This window comes from Oncorhynchus gorbuscha, linkage group LG02, assembly GCF_021184085.1.
Source record: "Oncorhynchus gorbuscha isolate QuinsamMale2020 ecotype Even-year linkage group LG02, OgorEven_v1.0, whole genome shotgun sequence".
NCBI classification, from domain to species: Eukaryota; Metazoa; Chordata; class Actinopteri; order Salmoniformes; family Salmonidae; genus Oncorhynchus; species Oncorhynchus gorbuscha.
In genome coordinates this window covers 36,629,019-36,646,168 of record NC_060174.1, presented here as the reverse complement: position 1 = coordinate 36,646,168, position 17,150 = coordinate 36,629,019, and the positions used below count along the sequence as shown (strand labels likewise).

General features: G+C 45.0%; 1 protein-coding gene across 1 annotated transcript in view; it reads right to left on the bottom strand.

Annotated features, from left to right (window-relative positions):
* LOC124001786 (C-Jun-amino-terminal kinase-interacting protein 2-like) overlaps nt 1-17,150 on the bottom strand; it is a 49,759-nt gene that overhangs the window by 7,848 nt on the left and 24,761 nt on the right. Inside the window, exons 2-12 of the mRNA XM_046308864.1 lie at nt 16,574-16,679; nt 7,007-7,313; nt 6,709-6,810; nt 3,962-6,263; nt 3,512-3,720; nt 2,797-2,872; nt 1,789-1,961; nt 1,490-1,599; nt 1,248-1,370; nt 730-800; nt 519-617 (exon numbers count right to left, since the gene is read on the bottom strand). Coding sequence (XP_046164820.1) covers nt 519-617; nt 730-800; nt 1,248-1,370; nt 1,490-1,599; nt 1,789-1,961; nt 2,797-2,872; nt 3,512-3,720; nt 3,962-6,263; nt 6,709-6,810; nt 7,007-7,313; nt 16,574-16,679 — 3,678 coding nt within the window. The remainder of the gene's footprint in view (nt 1-518; nt 618-729; nt 801-1,247; nt 1,371-1,489; nt 1,600-1,788; nt 1,962-2,796; nt 2,873-3,511; nt 3,721-3,961; nt 6,264-6,708; nt 6,811-7,006; nt 7,314-16,573; nt 16,680-17,150) is intronic.

The following is a 17,150-nucleotide window of genomic DNA, read 5'->3' as shown; positions in this document are numbered from 1 at the left end:
GCAGTCAGCATGCCAATTGCACGTGACAAAACTGCACGTTTTAGAGTGGCTTTTTATTGTCCCCAGCACAAAGTGCACCTGTGTAATGACCATGCTGTTTAATCAGCTTCTTAATATGCCACAGCTATCAGGTGGATGGATTATCTTGGGAAAGGAGAAATGCTCATAAACAGGGATATAAACACATTTGTGCACATAATATGAGAAATATACGCTTTTGTGCATATGTGATCATTTATTTCCGCTCATGAAAGATGGGACACACAGTTAACATGTTGCGTTTATATTTTTGTTCAGTATAGACAAACATGATTATGCATATTTTTGGGTCATCACTACGGGGGTACAGCCAATGCCTTACTGCAACTTCAATAAAACAAACAGTGCTGTGGAGAGGCTCTACATGCCTAGGTTTACAAGCACAGCTTAAAGGGGATTGAGAATCATACTCCAAAGTGTGTCCTATAGCAGAGATGGGTGTGTGAAAGGGAGACTCTGAAGTACTGTGTGTGACTCACCCAACACTCTCGGCCACACGCCGCATTGACTCCTGGGAGACAAAGACGTGGCAGGCGAACCTGTTCAGCATGGGGTGTTTAGTGATGAAGCCAAAGTAGCTGAGGAGTGAGAGAGGGGGTTAAGTATAAACAAATCAAGTTGAATGTTCTACCTTTATTCTTTGGTGTTTTATTGTCTAATGAAATGTATCCTCAACATGAACTTTCATACCAATTGTTTTTGGGGTGGCATCCACAGAAAGAGATGTTCTTCATCTGGAAGAAGTGACTACATCTGTCAAACTGGAGAGAGAAAGGGAGGGGGTGAGATAAATGCTCATATTATGTCGTAGTTTCAGCATCCTTTTGATTGCACTACAGTCGCTTAAGAGTCTCTGCCAAAAACATATGTCCCTGTTACGTCCCCAGTTTCTATGTTGTGATTTGTTATGTGTGTGTTTCAGGATGGCTTCCTGAAATCCCCCAAGCAGCTGATTGGTCGACTCCATGGCTAATTTACTTTTTTTGCTTTGGTTTTCCCCATATTACCGTGTGAAGGAATAAATTCCTATTAAACGGTAAAATCTCTGCCTTTTGTCATCCTTACTCGCACCTACAGTCCCATACCTCCTTCACTTCACGGGGAGTTGAGTTGTAGCAGGGAGTTGCGTTCCCTCTTCATAGAGGCGTGCGTAACAGTCTCAGTTTACACGTCTCTTACCCTCACTTACACCTCCCCATATCTCTCACCTCATCCAAAGTGTCATATTCGTCCTCCAGGCTCATCACCAGTTTAACCCCTTGTAAACTAATCTCCAGCTCACACAGAGAGGGGGGTCTCACATGGACCGTCCGCTTCCGTGCTATCGCAATCTGACAAAGAGAGAGTTCGATACAGATCAACTTTGTTAATTGAACACTGTTTCAGACTATTGAGCACTAGCATTGACCTGTTAGTTTACCCAACCCAGAGTGGTGCATTTCCTGTTTACCTTCTGCATGGCGGCACAGAGGATACCATTGCCTTGGTGATAGGGCACCTCCACAGAACCCAGGAACTGAACGCTGAAACTGTCCATCCAGGCTGGGTTCCTCTTCACTCCTACCGGAAGTACACACACAGGAGGTGACATCAGACTGGAGGCATTTATGTACCGTCTATTTTATCTTATTAACATCCAGGTTATGTGTGTCTCCAGTGATGACATACTCTGTATAGAAAGGGAACTTTCCAGTAAAACTGTGCTCCTACCAGACATGAACGTAACATTTATGTCTCTCTATCACTCACCCATTATCTCCTTGAACTGCCCTATGACCTCATGGGCATAGAAGGCAGGGAATATCCCCATCTCTCCCGTCCGCATGTTGTAGCCTCTGTACCAGTAGTCATCCTCCTCCTCCTCGACATACAGAGGGTCGTCCACATCCAGCTCCAACTCATCAACATGTCTAGGGATAAACCTGTAGGAGGCAGGAGACAGAGGGTATAGATACACACACATTACTTGGTTTTAGTGAGGAGGAAGCAGCATCTGTCTGGGTATCAGGTGACTCCCCGAGGAGAGGCTGTTAGCTGAAGAAACAGCAGAGACACATTTAGGGATAGAGGGAGGAGGGGAGAGAAGAGGGAGGGTGGTAGGAAGGGGTGAAAGGGAAGGGGGAGGGGAAGTGCTGAATGATTTAGGTTTATAAAGGTTAGGGAGAGAGGAATGATTCAGTTACTGAGGAAAGGGGAAACAGTGTGCACACACACACACACACACACACACACACACACACACACACACACACACACACACACACACACACACACACACACACACACACACACACACACACACACACACACACACACACACACACACACACACACACACACACACACACACACACAGTGAGGCCCAGGTGGTGGCAGGCTGGTGTGTGTATAGCTGTTCCCCCTGCAATTTCACTAGGGCCATGACACCTGCCCCCCTGTCTCTCTCTCCTTTCCTCTCTTCCTCCCCCCCATCTCTTCTTCCCTCCCTCTCTCCAGACCACTGGTGATTTCACCAGAGTCACGTCTCCTACTGCACACAACCATCCTTTATCCCATATCACCTACAATCCATAGTGCATGTGTGGGATTAAGAACAAAGAGTCAAACAGATAAGAGATTATAACATACTCTTGAAATGATAACGTTACAATAATTACAGTTTTTTCTCTGATCATGATTTCAGATTGCTTGTTGTGTTGCTCTCTGTTTATATAACACGGTATGTCTGTCAATGATGTTGTGAATGCTATGACTCACCTGTATACAGCCCTGTGTGTCTGGTCCCTCTCCTCTCCGTTGATGGCACAGGAGAACAGCCCAAATGACTCTGTACCTGCACAGGTAAACACAAACATGTTGGGAGGGACATTAATATAACCCATAGGACCTCTCTGAATAACATCTAAATGAATTATAACTGCATCGGTCATCATAACTCATTATGATGAAATTCTTCTTCTTTCCATTTGTAATAGATCCTTAATTATGTAGACGATCCTTCAGTGATCTTTTATCATGCTACAGCTTGGGAGAGCTAACATGAACACTCTGGACTCAGTAAATGAGACATATTCAGTTGGGATCTAACTTGGTACAGGCCTGAACATGAATGAATACAACAACCACGTCTCAGTCACTAGTAAGCAGTCATGGGTGGTACTGATAACTCAAAAATGTACTCAAAAGGCATACGTGAAATATGCAAATACGCCTTAACACAGCGTACAAAAAAAAAAAACCCAAAATAAAACCTCGAAGAGCCATAAACTTATTTTTGTAGAACCTTTTATGATAGTTCCTTTTGGAATCAAAAATGGTTTTTTGGCGCTCTTGATTTTGAGATGGGTCTTCAAAGAACCATCCCATTTAAAGTTTGTTCAAAGAACCTAAAATGGTTTCCCCTATAGCATCACTCTGAATAACCTTATTTGGTTCCAACTGGAACCTGTATCTTTAAGTGTAGGATACTTACTAGAGGATCGTGAGGTGCTGTTGACAAATACGTTGAGGAACTTCTTGGAGAAGTGCATGTCAGCCTCAGGTGAGGAGTCTTCTGACGAGCTGAGGAGTTCTGGCCGCACCCCTCCGTTCCCCCGGAAGTACCCCACCTCCCCCATCCCCAGAGGGTCATCGTCACACAGTGTAGACAGCTCACTGTCATCACTCAGCACAGATGTACATCTGGGAAGGGCACGGTTCACACAGGTTAGTCATAATAGCTTAATAGAAGAAGACAATATAAAAGCATCCATAATGCCCTATAAAGTTGACTCCTGATAAATCAGCTTGGGACTGTTGTGACAGCACTGACTAAACAGGAGTAATTAAACAACTTGATGTAAATGACTTTTAAATTGCCAATAGAATGAAATTCAACTAAACCCTTCCACAACAAAGATGGGCCCTTTCTCCATGTAAGTACCTCCTGAGGCTGACCAGCTCCAGTGTAGTGTTCTCATCCACCACCAGAGTGTACTTCATGGAGTCGTATGCCAGACCGTCGTCATCCGGCTGGGACCGCAGAGGGAGGTCTCTCTCACACAGGGTGCGTTCCTGCTCCAATAGGGTGAGGTCCCGGACACTCTCGTCGATGGGAGGAGAGCTATCCAGGTACTGGTGGCTGCCATCGTAGGATGACTGCTTCCTCAGGCAGCTCAGGAATGGGGAGGAGTCTCCCTCTTCCTCATCATTGTCAGTGGAGTAGGTGAGGCTGAAGCATCGGTTGGTCTGGGCCGTGGGGATATCCAGGGTCATGCTGTGTTTGACAGTGTTGATGCATTCCAGGGAGGCCGTAGAGTGTCCGTTGGGCTTGGCCTCTGTCTCGCGGCCCTCGTCCTTGTCAATCGCCACGCTCTCACTCAGAATAGGAGAGTCCAGCTCCTCCGTACCCTCCAGCATCATCAGGTCGTTATCGGGCTCCACAGTATCGTCATCTTCTTCATCCTGCCTCTTGGTGTTTTTGCCTGATTTAGGGCTGGTGATTTCTTTCTCAGAGTCCTGAGTGTGATTGTTGTTTGTGGTTACCCTGTTGCCATAACGCTCCACGATCACCGGTCTGATGGTGTCAGCTGTGGGATTGCTCTTGTACAGACAGGGGCCAAATCTATCGTTGACTTTCCCTGTATTCCATTTGGGCAGCTCTGCACTCTTCTCCATCTTCTCGCTCTCCTTCCACTCCTTCCTCAGACCCTTCCCTTTTTTATCCTTCGATTCCTTCGTCCCAGATTTCAGCATTCTTTCACCCGCAGCGTCGGTGAACGTGACTGGCTCGATGTCTGAGGAGGGTGAGATGGTGTCCGAGACGGACACTGACCTCTTGAAACAGTCCTCGGGACAGCTAATTGGATAAGACCCCTCCAAGATCATCTTGTTCACCAGGTTGTTAAGCAACCAGGGTGAGTCTGAATTCTCGCTCAGCTCGTCCTCGCTCTCCGACTCTGACTCTCCCTCACTGTTACCGTCATAGTCGTCCTCGTGAGTGGGTACGAGTCTGGGTCCCACTGGCAGGTAGAATGAGTGTTTGAAGCTCTCCAGGCTGTGGTCGGGTTCTATCTGGAGTACCATCTGTTTGGACCTTCTGTCCTCCTCACAGCGTGGGGGTGGGGGCAGGGCCTCATCTGGGTCAGCCTGGTGCTCATAAGGTAATTCATCATAATCATCTACACTCTGTAGGCCCATCAGAGCCTGGCCGTCATCATAGGGCTCTGGGGGCAGGATGGGGGAGTCAGCAGGGGGCGGGATGGCTAGGCTGGGGGAGGGTAGTGGTGAAGGTGAGGGTAAGGGTGAGCCCACTTTGATGGGGTCTGGGTGGCCAAGGAGGAGTGATACCTTCATTCCCACAATGCTGCTGTCCTGTTCTAACTCGTTGTCAGGGCCCAGTTCCTGGTCGGAGGTGGGTGAACTGGCCTCTTCGATAGAGTTGGTGAGGTGGGAGGAGCGTCCACTACTACTGTCATCACTGGTCATGTCCAGCTCTGTCTCTGAGATGGAGGAGATCATATTGGAGACCAGGGGTCCTCCGCAGGCAAACGCTGCCTCCAGCTCCCCCTCAATGTCTGATTCTGACCCGGGAGAGCTCAGGTCATGCTCTTGGTCTGAGGTGGCGTAGCACCGCTTGGCATTCATGTCAGCGATGCCAGGGTCCGAGGACGGAGATGTGGAGTCATTGGCCGCCTCATTGGCTGTAGCTGGAAGCTCGCTCTGGTCAGTGTTTCTGGATTGGTCGAGAAAATCAGAGCGGCTTGATGGCATATAGCTGGAGAAAAAAGCCAGCTCACAGGGCTCGATGGAGGGGAACTCAACGTAGACTGAGCTCTGGTTCTGCTTACACGCCATGTCATAGGTCTCCTTACACATGAACTCTACGTCAAAATCTTTCTCCAGCTCCTCACCTGACAGAGGGGTGTCAGCTCCGTCATTCCCCCCAATGGGAGCAGTGGAGGACAGGCATCGGCTGGTCCCGTCTGGGTCGTTTTCCAGTTCCCGGTCCAGGCCTGACTCAGTAGTGACCGTGTAGGTGTCGGTGGGACGTCGCTGGGTGGACATGCAGGACCGTGAACGTTTGTGGTTGTGGTCAGCGTTGTTGAGGTCGTGGTCGACCTCGGTGTCAGAGCACTGGGAGTGGTCATCCAGGGATGGAACTCTGGAGGTCAGAGTTGAAGGGTCGGCTGAGGAGTTAATGACGTCGTCAGAGCCCAGGTGAGACTTGTGTTGACCAAAGGAGCCTGTTGGAGAGGGAGAGGAGATCGAACAGAACAAGTAGAGATAAAATGAAGAGAGATGATAGAGGTTGAGGAAGATGAGAATGCAGAGAAGAAAATAGAGATTAGAATGGATCATGAGAACATGATTGCAATAGCCACTTTAAACCAGAAGTCACCAGAGTAGGGATGGCAGTGATGGGAGCAATAGATAAACATACCTATCTAAACTATGCTCTGTGTTGGGCCCAAACACACAATAACAAATTAATTCTCACCAATTGGACTTGGAATGTTTGGTGTCAAAATGGAGCCCATTCTTTAGAATCCCAAACTATGTTTGCCAAAGTCTATATCTATAGCTCTGGCCAGTGAGGACAGGACGACTACACTTTTACAACACGTCACTAGATGTTTATGGGGGATGACTTCTGGAGGGCGGCCATTTTTTGTGTGGGGGGGGGGGTACCTTTGCTCTGGGATGCTGGGGCCTGGGGGGCTGTTTGGGAAGGGCACTGGCCTGTCACGTGGCTCCCATCTTCCAGGCATGAGTGGGTTGGAGACAGACGGCCTGCACGCAAAGGACAACAGCTTACAGTAACATTTAAAAACACAGCATAATTAGACAAGACTAGGTAGATCAATTATCATACAAACATTTGTAAAAAACCTTTTCCTTAGAAAGCTAGGGTATTTGAGAGGAAATAAGCTGCTAGGTGTTGGTAGTGGTTTATTATTGGTAAGTAATAAGACAGCACAGTATTCACCTTGTGAGGTGGGCTTACGTAGAGAGTGCTGCCAGCTGCCCTTCTTTGGAGAAAGACTGCTGTTGTTGTTCAATGAGTCCTGAGAGAGAGAGAGAGTGGTGGTGAGGTTAAGGGTGGTGGGCCGGCTCTTCAGAGTGCCCAGGGTAGGGGAAGGAGGAAGGGAAGCGGAGGGGGAGGGTGGAGCATCAGGGTCCACCTCCTCTTCATCCTCCTCATCCTCGTCATCGATCATCTCAAACTCCTGGAAGTCGTCCTGGAAGGAGCAGACCGGGTGGTGAATATCGCTCTTCTCCAGAATCAGACAGTCCTGAGAGAGAGAGAGAGAGAGAGAGGATATGAAGGGAGGGAGAGAGAGAATGAGTGACTGGTGGTATGGCAGAGATTGCTTTAACAATATTTTAACACTGTGAGAGGCTGAAATGCAATGCTGTCAGCAAATACTCAAATGCTAGTATGAACAAAAGGAACAACCCCAGAGTCACCTTCCTGGGCTCATATACAATAGTTTTCAGAGAGCTGTGGGACAGTTAAACCCAGAGTCAGCCTACAAGAAGAATATAACACTGCAGTATCCCATCAGCACACAAACACACATCAAAGCACTGCGGTAGGCTGGGGCTCAGGTGACTTGTCCACTTTGCTCCAAAGTCTAGAAGGGGGAGAGAAAGAGACAGAGAGAAAAGGAGAGAGAGGGGTGGATTGATGATGCCTCAGGTTTTAGCTGTTTTATAGTAAAATTCCATTTAAATTAGATTCAGTTGTGTGTGTGTGTGTGTGTGTGTGTGTGTGTGTGTGTGTGTGTGTGTGTGTGTGTGTGTGTGTGTGTGTGTGTGTGTGTGTGTGTGTGTGTGTGTGTGTGTGTGTGTGTGTGTGTGTGTGTGTGATTTTGTCCAGGCTAAAAGCACTCAGCACATCTTTGTACTGTATATCTTTGTACATGCAAAAGGTATGCGGAAATAGTCACTGTACCATTAAGTATTTGTTTTTACCTTTTATTTAACTAGGCAAGTCAGGTCTGGCCAAACCTAGACAACACTGGGCCTATTGTGTGCCGCCCTATGGGACTCCCAATCACAGCCAGTTGTGATACAGCCTGGAATCAAACCGGGGTGTCTGTAGTGACACCTCAAGCTCTGAGATGCAGTGGCTTAGACCGCTGCGCCACCCGGGAGCCCTAATCACAGTCTCCAAGTGAAAAGTTGGTGGCAATAATTGTAGATGATATCTTTATTTATTGTCTTAGTCGCTACAATGTGAATAGACACGTTGTTACATCACTCACTACAATCAACACAACACTATATTGCTTTTGACAGGGAGAACACTGGATTGAATATATTCTAGCTATCCACTTTGCATTTGAACAGCACAGCACTTTCCTCATCGGTCTCTCTTTCCCTCCTCTCTCTCAGCATCAAAGCCCACCTTCTTGTCCCCTTCACACAGGACTGCTAACGCCTGCTAAACCTTAACACCAGAGAAACTAAAATCAACCGTCAATCTAGAACCCAAGGGAAATCTAGAAGATACACATACAGCACAGTTTCTCAGAGAAAGTCAAATGACAAAGCCTACTGTACAAGAAACATGGATCGATTGCTTTTTATTAGTATTTTAAAAAATGTTGCGTGTGATCACATTTGTAGATCATCTATTAATCTTAAAAGTCATACTGATAGTGTTGTGTATTGGTAGTGTATTAATGATATTGTAATGTACTCATAACAGTGTTACTCCATAGTGGACATTTAAACATTGACATAATTTATCTACAGTTAAACATCACCAAATCAATAAGAATGTAATGACTACATTCTGCTCCTTGGTGGCAGTGGTGATAGTGGACAGCTATAAATATATGAGTGTGTGTGTTTGTGGATCAATCCCCAGTTCTCAGGTACCCAAGGACATCCCACCATGTTGGTCCAGACAGAGCTGACATTCCCTCCCTTCTACAGGCCAGGCAGCCAGCCTGGCGGAAGCACAACCCTTCTGCTGACTGAATTAGTTTCCCCTCTCTCCCTGTCTCAACGATAGGAGCCAGCTCCATTATATCCAGAGGAATTAAATTGATAGGAGGGAGAAAATGTTGCTGTACTGTTTGTTAATGTGACATTTGTCTGTGTTTGTATCACATTATTGGTTCATTACATTCTACTTGTATATACATCCAACAACAGGAGACCAAACTCACATACTCCTAATACATCTATGTTAATCCAAAAACAGATAGTGTTATTAATCAATCACTAAATGGTATTGATAAACCAGGACCATCAATATTAATCTAATGGCTCCTCTCCATGCCCTAATTATACAATGCAGTCGGAAAGTGTTCAGACCCCTTGCCTTTTTCCACATTTTGTTACGCTACAGCCTTATTCTAAAATGGATGGGAACAAATGGAAATAGCTTATTTACATAACTATTCACACCCTTTGCTATGAGACTCGAAATTGAGCTCAGGTGCATCTTGTTTCCATATCATCCTTGATGTTTTTAAAACATGTGGTGAATTCAATTGATTGGACATGATCTGGAAAGGCACACATAAGGTCCCATAGTTGACAGTGCATGTCTGAGCAAAAACCAAGCCATGAGGTTGAAGGAATTGTCTGTAGGGCTCTGAGACAGGATTGTGTCGAGGCACAGATCTGGGGAAAGATACAAAAAACATTTCTGCAGCATTAAAGGTCCCCAAGAACACAGTGGCCTCCATCATTCTTAAATGGAAGAAGTTAGGAACCACCAACACTCTTCCTAGAGCTGGCCGCCTGGCCAAACTGAGCATGAACTGGGAGACTATTCAAGATCGAGGGAAAGATGAACGGAGCAAAGTACAGAGAGATCCTTGATAAACCTGTCCAGAGCACTCAGGACCTCAGCCTGTGGTGAAGGTTCACCTTCCAACAAGACAACGACCCTAAGCACACAGCCAAGACAATGCAGGGGTGGCTTGGGGACAAGTCTCTGAATGTCCTTGAGTGGCCCAGCCAGAGTCAGGACTTGAACCCAATTGAACATCTGTGGAGAGACCTGAAAATAGCTGTCCAGTGATGCTCCTCATCCAACCTGAAAGAGCTTGAGAGGATCTGCAGAGAAGAATGGGGAAACTCCCCAAATACAGTTGTGCCAAGCTTGTAGCGTCATACCCAAGAAGACTTGAGGCTGTAATCATTGCCAAAGGTGCTTCAACAAAGTACTGAGTAAATTATCTGAATGTCACACCCTGATCAGTTTCCCCTGTCCTCGCTATTGTCTCCACCCCCTCCAGGTGTTGCTTGTTTTCTCCAGTGCATTTATTCCTGTGTTTCCTGTCTCTCTGTGCCAGTGTATTTATCCCTGTGTATCCTGTCTGTCTGTGCCAGTTCGTCTTGTATGTTTCCAAGTCAACCAGCTGTTTTCCCGATCTCTGGCTTTTTGCATTCTCCTTTTTCTAGTCCTCCCGGTTTTGACCCTTGCCTGTTTCCGGACTTTGTACCTGCCTGCCTGACCATTCTGCCTGCCTTGACCACGAGCCTGTCTGTCACTCTGTACCTCCTGGACTCTGAACCGGTTTTGACCTTTTTGCCTGTCCATGACCATTCTCTTGCCTACCCCTTTGGATTAATAAACATTGTAAGACTCCAACCATCTGCCACCTGTGTCTGCATTTGGGTCTCGCCTTGTGTCTTGATACTGAACCCTTATGTAAATGTAATATTTAAGTTTTTATTTTTTATAACTCCGCAAAAAAAATCTAAACCTGTTTTCGTTACAGTTTGATACTGGATTACAGAAAATTACTGGCAGCACATTAGCCAGTTAATTACTGTAGATTTACAGGAAAAAATATGGTATGGTACTGTATTCTGTGGGGAACAGCATTGTCACTAATGGGTGCACCAAAAATAGCCTCTTACAAAGCACGCCTCAAAATATGGTAATGAGACATTTTGCCACCCACAACATTTTCCTACAATGCTGCATAATTTATAGTATGCTTCTGTAAATATACGCAAAACAGGTAAGTTATTTACTTTAAAATTGTATTGTAAAATTAGAGAAGTGTAGCAGAATGACATTGAGCCCAATAATGTATTGCTCTTTAGTACTGTAATATATAATTACAGTAGCTAACTTCGTTTTTCTGTAAATTTACAGCAATTTGTTACAGTGCCGGTAAAGGAGAGAGCTAAAAGAGTATGAGACACACAGACCCACAGGCCCCATTTGTCTACTACCCGTTTGCTATAGCATATTATGAATAATATATATGTGCAGGGGCATTAATCACTGTTAGAGAGAGAGCAAGAGAGAGAGAAAGAGAGGATGGAGGTAGAGGGGGAGACTCACTTCACCTGATAGCTCAGTGATTTATACCGGAGTCTGACTCAAGGGACTGAGTATCCCGTCTGCTCCCAAAATACTGACAGCCCTCTCTCATTCTTCCTCTCACTCTCTCTTTCATTCATTCATTTTGTATTTCTCTTATAATTTCTCTCTGGTTCTTCTCCCAAAGATCGATAGATACCAACAGGAAAATAAGGCATTTGCTTCCACCCAACCAGGCTTTCACTGAGATTCATTCACATGGCAAACAGAGAATGGAAGACAACTCATGCTCATTTATAGCTCATCTCTTGAGCTCGTCTGTAGCTCATATCTAACTCCCAGACAAGTCACGAGACTGAAGGGAAAAGTGCAGAAACAGTCAGAGTCAGGAGTTAACCTCCCTTTTCTCTTCACTGAAGCATTATGGGAAATATAGGCCAGTGTTCTCTCCTCTCCATCTGCATAGGAATGACAGTGAGAACATGTGGGAGGACCAAAGTCAGTAAAAATCATCATCATGATATTCAGAATGTCAACATTAGGAATAACAGAATTGGAATTGCTTCTTTGTGCGTAATGGGGAAATTAACCATTCCTAGGTTGATTATTTATGTGTGTACAGTAACAGTCAAAAGTTTACCTCTACATGTACTCATTACAAGGTTTTTCTTTATTTTTACAATTTTCTACACTGTAGGATAATAGTGAATACATCAACACTATGAAATAACGCATGGAATCATGTATGGGGGCTGTGCTTTGGCAAAGTGGATGGGGTTATATCCTTCCTGTTTGGCCCTGTCCGGGGGTGTCCTCGGATGGGGCCACAGTGTCTCCTGTCCCCTCCTGTCTCAGCCTCCAGTATTTATGCTGCAGTAGTTTGTGTCGGGGGCTAGGGTCAGTTTGTTATATCTGGAGTACTTCTCCTGTCCTATTCGGTGTCCTGTGTGAATCTAAGTGTGCGTTCTCTAATTCTCTCCTTCTTTATTTCTCTCTCTTGGAGGACCTGAGCCCTAGGACCATGCCCCAGGACTACCTGACATGATGACTCCTTGTTGTCCCCAGTCCACCTGGCCATGCTGCTGCTCCAGTTTCAACTGTTCTGCCTTACTATTATTCGACCATGCTGGTCATTTATGAACATTTAAACATCTTGGCCATGTTCTGTTATAATCTCCACCCGGCACAGCCAGAAGAGGACTGGCCACCCCACATATGCTCTCTCTAATTCTCTCTTTCTTTCTCTCTCGGAGGACCTGAGCCCTAGGACCGTGCCCCAGGACTACCTGACATGATGACTCCTTGCTGTCCCCGGTCCACCTGACTGTGCTGCTGCTCCAGTTTCAACTGTTCTGCCTTGTTATTATTCAACCATGCTGGTCATTTATGAAAATTTGAACATCTTGGCCATGTTCTGTTATAATCTCCACCCGGCACAGCCAGAAGAGGACTGGCCACCCCACATAGCCTGGTTCCTCTCTAGGTTTCTTCCTGGGTTTTGGCCTTTCTAGGGAGTTTTTCCTAGCCACCGTGCTTCTATATATATGTATATATATATATATATATATATATATATATATATATATATATATATATATATATATATATATGCCATTTAGCAGACGCTTTTATCCAAAGCGACTTACAGTCATGTGTGCATACATTCTACGTATGGGTGGTCCCGGGGATCGAACCCACTACTCTGGCGTTACAAGTGCCATGCTCTACCAACTGAGCTACAGTTGGTAGAGCATTGCTTGCTGTTTGGGGTTTTAGGCTGGATTTCTGTACAGCACTTTGAGATATCAGCTGATGTACGAAGGGCTATATAAATACATTTGATTTGATGTAGTAACCAAAAAAAGTTTAAACCAATCAAAATATAGCCAACCTTTGCCTTGATGACAGCTTTGCACACTCTTGGTATTCTCTCAACCAGCTTCACCTGGAATGCTTTTCCAACAGTCTTGAATGAATTCCCACAAATGCTGAGCACTTGGCTGCTTTTTCTTCACTCTGCAGTCCAACGCAATTGGGTAGAGGTTGGGTGATTGTGGAGGCCATATGATGCAGCACTCCATCAGTCTCCTTCATGGTCAAATAGCCCTTACACAGCCGGGAGGTGTGTTGGGTCATTGCCTTGTTGAAAAACAAATGATAGTCCCACTAAGCAGAAACCAGATGGGATGGCGTATCGCTGCAGAATGCTGTGGTAGCCATTCTGGTTAAGTGTGCCTTGAATTATAAATAAATCACTGACAGTGTCACCGGAAATGCACCCCCACACCTCCTCCATTTTTAATGGTGAGAACCACACAATGCAAAGATCATCCATCTGTTCACCTACTCTGCGTCTCACATAGACACAGCGGTTGGAACCAAAAATCTCAAATTTGGACTCATGTTTCTTGGCCCAAGTAACTCTTCTGCTTATTTGTGTCCTTTATTAATGGTTTCTTTGCAGCAATTTGACCATGAAGGCCTGATTTTGACCATGAAGGCCTGATTCACAGAGTCTCCTCTGAACAATGTTGAGATGTGTCTGTTACTTAAACTCTGTGAAGCATTTATTTGGGCTGCAATTTCTGAAGCTGGAAACTCTAATGGACTTATCCTCTGCAGCAGAGGTAACTCTAGGTTTTCCTTTCCTGTGGCGGTCCTCACGAGAGCCAGTTTTATGATAGCACTTGATGGTTTTTGCGACTGCAATTGAAGAAACTTTCAAAGTCCTTGAAGTTTTCCAGATTAGGTCAGTCAGTCTTAAATTAATGATGGGACTGTTTCTCTTTGCTTATTTGAGCTGTTCTTGCCATATTGTGGACTTGGTCTTTTACAAAAAAGGGCTATCTTCTGTATACCCCCCTACCTTGTCACAACACACCTGATTGGCTAAAAAAAAAAAAAATCCACAAATTAACTGGCATTCCAGGTGACTATCTCATGATCCTGATGGACATAATGCCAACAGTGCAAAGCTTTCAACAAGGCAAAGGGTGGCTACTTTGAAGAATCTGAAATATATTTTGATTTAACACTTTTTTGGTTACTAGATGATTCCATATGTGTTACTTCATAGTTTTTATGTCTTCACTACTATTCTACAATGTAGAGAATAGTCTAAATAAAGTAAACATTTATAAAAACCCTGTAATGAGTAGGTGTGTCCAAACTATTGACTGGTACTGTGTGTGTGTGTGTGTGTGTCGCAGTTTACTACAGTCCAACCAAGTCAAAAAACTTAATTACACGCATGAAAACATCTGTTTTCCTCCTTCTCAAAGCATTCTGGGTCATCTTCAAAAATACATTAGTAACTGCAGCAGTTTACACCAATAGTATGGAGGGAGACCTGGGCTTTGGTTGTAAAAACATTATCACGTTTTAAACATTTAAATCTTCTCTCCAAGAAATGCCCTTTCTGGTATATTAAAAAATCCAATGATTGAAGACTAATATCTCTGCTCCGGGAAATAATCAGTTTAAGTCAGTTTATGATGGTGTGTGTGCGTGTAACTCAAAGGGAGCCAAGCCTAATCTGGAAAGGGGTATGCAGATTAGGAAGTGAACAATGAATGGTTATTAATCAGATATGGGGATAAGGGAGAGGGATAATCCTACTTTTCTGATTGGTTGTCAGCCTTGAAGATCAAAGAAAGTGCTAAAAGATGACCTCTACAAAATTATTGCAGTGCTTTATCACACACACATACAGCACACATACAAATACAGGCACATGTATAAACAAACAGAAACCATTTAACTGTGTGATAGAGGCTTAATGGGCTGATGACAAACACCCAATCAAATACATAAAACAAACACACATGCACACACACACACACACCACTCTCCAACTCTGTTCTTAATCCAGAGTGTCAGTCTGAAGTCAGCAGGATTAGTTCCTTTGGGGCTGGGTGACCTGGTGGGGGTGGGTTTGATGATGTAACATAACAAAGAGTGACACTGTCTCTGGCATACACTCACACATCTGTGGACTGAGCAGTCAGGGCCTGTTTGTTCCATTGGGTGATCTGCGTTTGAAATATGACATCTCAGATTGCAAGGATAAAAGTGTTTCCCTTAACTTGCTTTCTGAGGTTGTAGGCCCGGGTCGTCTCTACACACTGACAAATTGCTTTGTAGAAAGAACTTTGCATGTGACTGAAAAAATATAACTCAATTGCCCAGTTTTTTTGTTGTTGTGGGATTAATGAGGCAGAAGCAAAAACATGTCTATTATGGGGAAGAGGAGGAATTGAGGTAAAAAGAAGGGGGTTGAAGGTAGGATCTCTCTGAACAGAGCTCTGCAAAGCAGCTAATGAAGGAATGAGCAGTCATGGGAGAGGGGTGAGAGAGAGGGAGGGAGGAGAGAAGGTGTAAAGGAATGATGCGGGAGGACTGTCTCTGCATAGCAGCAAACTGCACTGGGTTATTCACCCTTTTCTGCAGCTATGGCTCAAAGCCCCATAAAACATTCACATCCCTCAGGAGAGAGTGAGGGGGGAGGGAGAGTGAAAATGGGGAGAGGGATGGAGAGGGAATGAGAGAAAGGGGTGACAGATAAATAATTAAAGAGAGAAACAGAGATAGAGAGAGAGAGGAAGCAGACCCAGTGCTTCTCCAAGTAGTACAGGTCTGTGGATTATCTCCAGAGCTCGGTCACTAAGAGGGGATTTGAGTTGCACAGTACCATTCATATTCTACTCTGATGCTGGAACTGATGTTGATAGGATGGAAATGATAGGGCAGGACTGAGCTTAGTATAAGGTCACTAATGTAATGAGCTCTGGTAACACAGGTATTAACAGCAAGTTACCGCTTCTATAAGAGATGAGCCGAGTACACACAAATTGGCAGTTATCACCTCCAATGGCTATACCGGGGGAGTCAATCACTCTCTCCCTCTCTCATATTCAATCTCTCTGTCACCCACAGCAATTGTCAATCAAAGCCCTGAGCACCATGTGTTGGCAGAGACACACACAGCCACACAAAGAAACCCAAACAGACTGACAGCCAAGGTGCTTTGCTTCAAATTTGTAGGAAGACCTTTGTTTTCTATCTGTACTATAGGAGGAGCTTTTAGGTTACACAACAGTAGTTTGAAGCCGTCTGCAAGCTAATCTATTTATTGAGGAGAGCAGAATAGCCCCCAGAAAAGTTATTAATTACAGACATGCTGTTTCACTACATTACATTGGTGTATGTATGTGCCTGTGTGTTTGTGTATGTGTGTGCTTGCATGCGTTCCACCTTCTCGTATGGATCAGAGTCGTAGTTGAGTCCTATTCCACAGTCATCTGTGATTTCAGACAGATCCTCATCATCAAACTCCTCCAGACTGATGTCATGGGAAGGCCTGGAAGAACGGGAGGGAGAACGTTAATATTTACACATAGTACACACACACACAAACATTTGTGATTTCACCTCCAGTCCTCATGTACCTGACCACCACCCTTCCGGAGGTGAGCAGCTCTCTGAGTGATGTCCACACAGAGTGCTCCGACCCTGGGGACGACTGCTCTGAGATATGGCCCATCACTATTTAGTTCTGTGCCTCACTCACCAGACACAAGAACCCACACATCCTCCATATTTTGCCTTGCTCTCTAAGCAGACATAGGAGTTCAGCCATAATCCCCCCCACCCCCAGTTTGCAGACAACAGTTCATGAGCTCATCATCTTGTTTTCTATAAACCATCTGTATAACTGTGGTCCATTAGTTACAACAGAAGCTCAGCTATCTACTCCATTAGTAAGATACTTTTGTAAGGCTCAGAAGTAAATGCTGCAATGCAGGTTTTCTAGTGAGGACAGGACATTCCA